Source organism: Apaloderma vittatum, unplaced genomic scaffold (genome assembly GCF_000703405.1).
Source record: "Apaloderma vittatum isolate BGI_N311 unplaced genomic scaffold, ASM70340v1 scaffold44819, whole genome shotgun sequence".
NCBI lineage: Eukaryota > Metazoa > Chordata > Aves > Trogoniformes > Trogonidae > Apaloderma > Apaloderma vittatum.
In genome coordinates this window covers 5,634-13,931 of record NW_009735518.1, presented here as the reverse complement: position 1 = coordinate 13,931, position 8,298 = coordinate 5,634, and the positions used below count along the sequence as shown (strand labels likewise).

At 38.8% G+C, this 8,298-nt stretch overlaps 2 protein-coding genes across 2 annotated transcripts in view; one reads left to right on the top strand and one right to left on the bottom strand.

The window, feature by feature from the left end:
- Positions 1-126: 126 nt before the first annotated feature.
- LOC104279341 (nicotinamide riboside kinase 2-like) lies at positions 127-2,141 on the top strand (the record flags this gene model as incomplete). The annotated part of the gene is made up of 6 exons (XM_009876594.1): positions 127-205; positions 345-531; positions 770-841; positions 1,492-1,598; positions 1,821-1,912; positions 2,015-2,141. Coding segments are annotated over 6 exons (543 nt in total), but the record flags the coding sequence as incomplete, so codon positions are not given.
- Positions 2,142-2,883: 742 nt separating this feature from the next.
- Positions 2,884-8,298, bottom strand: part of SQRDL (sulfide quinone reductase-like (yeast)) — a 7,277-nt gene continuing 1,862 nt past the window's right edge. The window contains exons 4-9 of the mRNA XM_009876593.1: positions 7,049-7,243; positions 5,955-6,164; positions 5,284-5,467; positions 4,350-4,417; positions 3,273-3,451; positions 2,884-2,941 (exon numbers count right to left, since the gene is read on the bottom strand). Coding sequence (XP_009874895.1) covers positions 2,884-2,941; positions 3,273-3,451; positions 4,350-4,417; positions 5,284-5,467; positions 5,955-6,164; positions 7,049-7,243 — 894 coding nt within the window. The remainder of the gene's footprint in view (positions 2,942-3,272; positions 3,452-4,349; positions 4,418-5,283; positions 5,468-5,954; positions 6,165-7,048; positions 7,244-8,298) is intronic.

Sequence of the window (8,298 nt, the reverse complement as noted above, 5' to 3'; positions counted from 1 at the left end):
GCCTCGTTGCCACCGCTCGTTACCTACACGCGCAGGAACCTGGTGGAGGGTTAAGATTCCTCTTTGTAGCTCCGGGATTTGCGTCTTGAATGTTGCTTTGAAACACCTTCTTAGTAGCTGCACTGACCAAGCGTTTTTTTCCCCTTGTCACTGTTTCAGCCCCAAGATGAAATAGAAGTTGAAGATGGGTTTAAACAGTATGACGGTAAGGCTTTGCTACAGCATTATCCAAGTGTAACGCAGCCTAGAATTATTTTGATCCTTTACGTGCGCTCTTTCTTGTGCGGACTTACTAGATGATGCTTAATTTTGATGCTTAATGATAGTTGTCTGTTTTGCCTTAGTGATCAGTGCATTAGATATGGAAGCTATGATGAGTACCATAAACGCTTGGATAAAAAACCCAGTCAAGTTTGAACGTTCTCATGGGATCAACAACACGCTGGATGCCCAGATCTTACAGGATAAGGAGAGAGAAGATAAAACAATTCACATTCTTATTGTTGAAGGCTTCCTACTTTACACCTATAGGTAATCAACTGTGACTTCATCTATTTTAATTTGTACTTTATGTGGCAGGCAAATGTCCAGGGGAATAAAAAGACCTGCTCTAAACAAAGAGCTAGCAGGTAGTTGTGACTGCTGGTGAGTTGAGGTGTCACAAGTCTGAAGATAGTAGGTCTCCATACAGGAAGTGAATGTAGTTTTACCTTTCCATTTCTTGCTACTAATCAGATTCTAGCTGTAACCAAACATGTATCTTTTTTAGGCCACTGATTGATGTATTCCACCATCGATACTTTCTTTCCATTCCATATGAAGAGTGCAAAAGGAGAAGAAGGTAAATTTATGTTTCGAAGTTCTCTCACTAGCCCAATAACATCTTATTCTGCTCAAGACTATTTCTCCAAAGCTTTTAGACAAGAAAGGTTGAACACTCATGTAGCTGTTGTGTTAGAAGACTGTAGCTTCCTTTAGCAAACCAACCCAAAAGCTTCCTACTGAAGTATTGTGTATGTGAGACTGATGCTCAGTTTCAATAGGTTTTCTTTCCTTCTGGTCTTCCAGTAACACAGTTCCCTGGTCTTCAGCTATGCTGGGGGTTTGTCTTTGGCTGCAGGGTTGTACACATACACTGTTCTTAATGCAAATGAAACATGTTAAATTTGAAGAAGTTATATTTCAGAGGAATAAGCAGACAGCTATTTAACCCAAGTTTTGCTAAAACTTTAAGAGAAGGCTGTTCACCAGGATGAAGATCAGGCTGTGTGAAGAATCCTTTTTGCATCTTGAACACTTTCGACTCACACATTAAATTCCAGCTTTTCTGGGGGTACCTTTATGCTTGCAGCTTATGCCAAGTACTGACTTTTGATAAGCTCAGAAACTGCATTGGAGGCAACATGCTCAAAACTAGTGTGTAGAGAAATAGATGTTATTACCCGAAACTGTAACTGGGCTACTCTTGAATAACCATGTTTTAATTTATAGTTCAAGGAATTACACTGTACCAGATCCACCCGGATTGTTTGATGGCCATGTTTGGCCTATGTATGTAAAGCACAGGAAGATAATGGAAGATCTTGGAGTCGATGTAGGTAAGTCTTTAATGGCCAAAGCACTTCTGAAAGATGGCTTTATGAAAATGCTTTTCAAACGTAGCATATGCATACTGACTGGTTAAGTGCAGGAGAGGAGCTCAAGCAAGTGGATGGGCTGTGTTTCTCTGATAAGTCAAATGCATGCTCTTCAGATTGGGATCTGGCAGGCTTACAGAAACATTCAGTTACAGCTTTCATATTTTACTTTCTTACTTTAAGTGCACTTGAATGGAACAAAATCAAAGGAGGAGCTGTTTAACGATGTGTATGGACAGATCCAGAATAAGATTGAAGAACTACTTAAAATGCAGGTACATGTTCATGCTTAGAACTGCAACCCAAAAGCAACCCTTTTAAAGGCTATGCTGAAAAAGAATGATGCTGTAACTATGTTCATGTATCTTTCTGTTTAGAAATAAGCTGCTGCTGCTGATTCTTGTGAGTGAAGATGATTCCTGTTTGCTCTACGCTGCCTGCCTGACTGCCACTAAAGTTCCAGCTTCTGTGAAGACTCCCAACTCTTAAATTTAACTTTGTTCATATGGTCATAATTAAAAAGCACTTCCCCTTTGTCTGTCATCTTAATTTGTGCTTCAGCCTAGTATGTGGCTTCTGCTGACCTTGGTTTTCTCCCACTTGCAGTCTAGTGGGAGTTCTTTTCACTGTGTTCTTAATCTGTAAGAGTACAACATTATAGCAGAACTGATGTGAAGTGGCACAAACTATCCTAGGAGAGTATGTGTATGTACACACACATACACTGCTTTGAGTTCATCACTTTCCATGATCTGCATGATTTCTATAATCTACCTTATTAGGCAGCAAGTATGCTTCTTTATGAAGAAAAAAAGATTTTGCTTCTCAAAAATGAGAAAACAATAGGAGGTTTTAATGCCATTTTACTAACATTGAATTACGCTGTTGAATCCAGTGCACACATTGATCTCCGATGCCAACAATTCAGTTTAGAATCAGGGAGAAAGGTTTACATAAACAAAACAACAGCTTTAAATGCTCTAGAAGGTTTCAGTAGTGTTCTATAGCTTAATGCAAGTTCAAACTCCTGTGCATGTGCAGAATTAGTTTAAGGCCTTGGTTTACATAGATAAGAGTGTACAAAGGCTTAATCCTTAGGGAAAAATTACTTCTGGACAAAAGCTTGATTTAAAGAAAAAAATAATAAAAATCAGTCTAATAGATGGTCCAAGAGAAAAGATGTATTGATCCAGTGTGAGACCAGTCTTTTTTCTTCAAAAGGGTTTGACCAACACAGAAGCAGCAGTTACTTCATGCCCAGATGCATTAGCTTCCTGACTGGAGCCGGTCCTCCCCAGTATCCCCTAGAAATGGAGAAAGTTTTTTCAAGTAAAGTATCGTTTGGGGGAAGTGTTTTACTCCTATAAGACACAATACTTGCCAAGAGATGAGCATTAGGGGTTTTGAAGAATCATTTTGCCTCAGTGAGGTTTTCACTTCAGCGAGGGCTGCCCTGTTCTGCTTGACAAACCCATTAACAGCTAAGTGACTGGAATCTTCCCAAAGTCGAGGTCAGAGTCGTGACAGAATGCACTTCATTTGGTTCTGTCCTACTAAGGAACTAAGCCAGAGCAGGTATTTCTACCTGGCTTTCTGAATCATCACAGCAACTCTGCTCAGAATTGAAATACTTACCTAAGCAGTCCGTTCCAATAGAGAAAAGGCATCACATCAGCTTTCATATGGTACATGGTGGCTCTCTCCTTACTCTGGTCAATGGGAAAGGTCTCCAAAGGCTGAGCATCGTAGTCAAATTCTGCCAGAATCACCTTGTTGTAGCCTGTTACTAGTGGGCAGGAAGTATATCCATCATACTGCAAGGAAGAACAACCCTTTTTCATTAATCTGAATGAAGTCTAAATGCTGAGGTTTTACAAGCCCTATTGTTAATATCCATATTTCAAAATAAGTTATTAGTAGATTTCCACGCTTACAGCATTAGTACCAGTAAGTCTGGAAGGCTGCTAAGCTAATTGCAGTTTAATAACTATAATACTGAAGCATTTTATTTCAAATGTAGATTTGCTTAACAACATTGCTTAAATTAGAACTAGCACAATAGGGGTTTATGTCCATTGGTGGGTATTATTGTAACCAGCAGAGTAAGTGACCAATAGATGAGGATGAGAGCTGGTGCTCACTTTAACAGGTCGTACATAAACAGGATCCTCAGTCTAGTTGCAAGAAGTTCCAGAGGATCACGGGAGTATCTGTGGTGATTCGGGTTAGTACCCCAAGGAATATTAATTCAGAAGCCAAGTTTTGAAGATAAATTTGAACATAGTTGTAGCCTTAAAATCTTCTGTAGTACACAGCCTTTAACTCTTTAAAAAAACATGTTCTGTACAGGGGAGGGAAGTCTACAATTTTACAGGTGTGTCAAGTTTGCAAGGGTTTTCCTGGACTAGGATTACACTAGTCAACAGTTTTACTCTAGTAAGTCATGTGCATTGGTGAGGAACCCAGACTACCTGGCCTCTCAACTTCATTCAACTCAGAATATAAAAACAGTATTTTTAATGGCAGTATCAAGAATATGGATTGTGCAAATCACTATTATGGCAATGCAGTATTTAGCCATTTAGCACTCCAGCTGATGATGCAAAGCCCTTCCTGTCTTCTGCCTCACACAGTCTAGCTGCTTGCAAGACTTCCTGCATAAGAATGAAAACATTCAAGATAAGTTCTCCCTCAAACAAGATCTGTAGGTACCTTTTTAGTTGGCAACTGGTTCTTCATTACCAGGGAAATAGTTTTATCAAGCACTCCAGACTGGGCAGCTACATGAGAGAAAATTAAAAAAGCATATTACAGCTTTGTTTCAGGCAGCAATCATTGTCATTACTAGAGCAAACGCTAGTAGCCAGGCCTTTTGCTGAACAATTCAGCTGTAATTGAATTTACATGTCAAGCCAGTTTGGGATGTTTACAGTCCCAGGTAAAGAAAAGAAAAAAATAATTTTTGGAATAATGCTTTGGCCTCACTGTTTCCAACACACTAAAGCTTCACGAAACCTCAGGTGTATGTTTTTAGCCTATGCTCATTCCCATCTGCTAAATTATACTTGTTAAGTCTTCCCAAAAACTAAGATTCTGGCACACTGAAGTTTTGTTTCAAGTGCTCTAAGGGAAGCATTCTAGACCCATTTGCTGAAATAGGTGGTTATACCATTCTTTATGTTACACCAATAACATACTGTATAGCCTTGGGGTTTTTTTCCCATTCTCTTATTTGCCTTTTTTTTTTTTTAAAAAGTCGTGAGACCACATGCCCATGGCTACAAGTACAGACCACGTGATTCTTCAATAGTGACTATCAGTTAGCTGACACATATGCGTGAGCTGCTAAGATAGAGAAGAAAGTTTTGTTACTGAGTGCTGACAGAATGCAAGGGTGGTACACTCATTTTACGCCATTCTGTGAACACAGAAAGGAGAATTAGTTCATCTGTGAGGCATTTGGAACAAGAACTGTAAATTAATGGTATCATCATGGTCTGTAGCTAATTAGTTGGTCCAGGAGACTTGGGTCTTTTTGAAAGCTGGAACTAATTGAAGTCAAGACCTCAGGAGTAACAAACTAAACAAGAAGATTTACTGTTACTCCCAAACTTTTCATTACACACACACACGCATGCAACTTTACCTACAGCTGCAGCAGTTTTTGATGTTGGAAGGTTGGTGCAGTCTCCAATACCAAATACATTAGGATACTTCTTGTGTTGCAGAGTTTCCTTATCTACATCCACCCAGCCAGTTCCATCCGAGACAGGACTGTTGATGAGTACATCAGGTGGCCCCATTGGGGGTGTGACATGAAGCATTTCATACTAGACAGAAAGAAAAGGCAATCAATGGCTGGTTTATAAAAGCAAATTACACCTGTGTTGATACAAGGCAATAGGGACAGTGTGGAGAGGGGTTTTTTTTGTGTTTTATTTTTTTCTTTAAACACAAGTATATAGAATGAAAATGTGCTCTCAGATTTGAAGCGTGTCCTTTTACTAAAATGAACCTTATCAGGCAACTCCATTTAGACTGGCATAAGAGCACTTTGCCTTCCTCCATATACATGTGAGTCATTCCCAAGTTATGCTAACAAGGTGTACAGGACTCCAAGCATGGTTTATGAAATTTATTTTCCTTCTCTCCACCTTAGTTTCAAACTTTTTAATCTGCTAATGTTGGAGATGGTACTCTTGGGAGGACATGGCAGTATACAGCAAAGCAGACATTATGTGATTATAGTGCAGCAGTTATGTTACAGGACACAAGGAAAAGAAATAGGATAAAACTAGAGGTGTGGAAGCTCCTGACCTGATGAACTTCAGTCACTCCGGGTTTGTCCAGGTTTTCAAACACAGCTTCCTGCCTGTCTGCTCGAACTTCTACAAGGTTGCGCTTATAGTTAACAGCAATATTCCTCTCCTTTATTATTTCAAGCAATGCATCAGCATACTTCTTAACACCAAAAATGACACCAAGTGAAGTGTTGAACATTATGTTTGCTTTGGATCGTTTTCCCGTCTGCATGAAGAGATCAAATCAGCCTTTTTTTATTAAGAAATGACAAGCTAGCAGAGACAAAAGAACGATGCTGCACTACTGAAGAGCTGATAGAATTATTAACGCAGGTCAATTATTAATGAAGTACTAACATTAGAGCTATTTCACACTGTTAGAAGCTAGACGAGACAATCTTTGCCTTTTCTGAGGTACTGAAGACCAAATTGCTAGTGAGAAGAGGTGACTGCAATGCACTGAGAAACTGCTGTACCAGGTTAAGCACTTGTAGCAGCTTCGCATTACAGAGCATTCTGAAACCTTCACTTTTATGCATTATTCAGATACTCTACACGCAGACAGCTCATGAAACAAACACAGACAAAGCCTGACACTTCTACCTGACAGTGTCTTTTGTTTCCACTAAGCTTGCTTTAACAAGCCTGGCTAAAACTCATCCTCATGCAAAGACTGCACGACAAGGAGCAAGTATAGCCACTCTTCAGACTAGCAGAAAGACAAATAGCAACAGGGATTAAGTCCTTAAAGTATCAAAAGTTAGTTAATTCTGGCCTCGTTATTTTAGTGCACCACCTGAAGTTAAAAATTAGGCTGAGAACAGTTATACCTGTAGCTTGCCAAAAGCAAGAGTAAGCAGTTTTTTCCCTATGGATTCTGAATTTTACGATTTTCTCCAGCATTAAAAATATGATAAATAATTATGTTTGATTCAGCTTCATTTATTAATCATTAATAATAGAAAAAGCAACTCAGCCACTTTAATAATCCTGAGTCACATTCCTCTCTTATGGTTTTTATTTGTTTTAGTTAATATGAATCCCTTAGAAAAAGCTTTCCTTCCTTCCAGCTGTGGGAACAAGCAATGGCAGAGAGAGTAAAATACTTACTTTCCTCCAGTAGGCCTCTGATAAATACATGATCTTCTGAGGAGCCCCTGCACACTTCACTGGAGTATTTGGAAAAGTGAAGATAGCATTTCCTTCCTTGAAATCTTGTATAGCTTTCCATGTTTTCTCTACCGTATGCACTGAATAATTGGAGCCTATTTTAGGGTGATGAAAACCCTCAGGCAAGCCTTTGATCTAAGAAAATGGAATTAAGATATAAAGTACAGATGGCAAAAACTTTGTCATCATCGTCAAGTATTATATGTAGATTTGAGAAATAGCAATTTAAGAAGCCTCTAACAAAAAAAAAAAAAGCCCATACATACTTGCTAGTTGGCATTTTTTGAAAATAAGCCTAACAATCAATCAGACAGTTCTACTAGATTTTAGTAGATTATTTAGCAGATGTAACATTTATTGAAATGACTCTGCTCTGCAACGTAAGTGTTCACTGCAGATCCAGGCTCAAGTTTTTGTAGACTAGTGCATGAAATTCAGAGTAAGAATAAAGTCATTGCCACATCATTGTAAGTAGAGGTTATGAAAATTTGTAAGATGAATGAAACTTTTCAGTAGTCAGCTGCAGAAACCTGTATTTCCTAGGGTTATTTTAACACAGCTGTCTCAAATAATTATTTCCCTGCTACACCTGAGCATCTGCTTACAAGAAAGGGAGTTGTCCCCATTTAAAAATAACAGATTGCAGAAATTCTGTGAGAGAATAATCATGTTACATGCACTGCAACATGTTTGGGATGTTACAACCTACACCTGGTAGTATGCTGTTGGTGAAGACAAATAAGAGAAACGATGCCTCTTTTTAAACCAGCCACTTTTGTTTTAAAGCTATATAAATCTGCTACTATGAATTTTATTCACTATAGAGTAATAGTGATTAACTGCATTACATGGCTTCTACTACTGAACACTGAATTTAGTTTTTACAGGTTGTACTGAAGAGAAGACTGAGAGGGTCATTCAGCACGATGCAACTCCTCATTCCACTGCCCTAATCGCCAGTATTTATCTGGTGCGACATAGTTAACTAAGACCAGCTCTTGCTTTACGTGTTCCCTGGGAGTTTTTCAGGGAGATGCCCAAATATATTATGAGGTACAACATCGTATTCAGGTTGGGTTAAAACCACAAGAGTCATATTGCTGAAACATCTTGCCTTTGCATTTTCCTCCTCCTACGTATCACTGTGGTCATTCTTGTGCCATAGAATGGTATTGACATTTTCCTCTGAA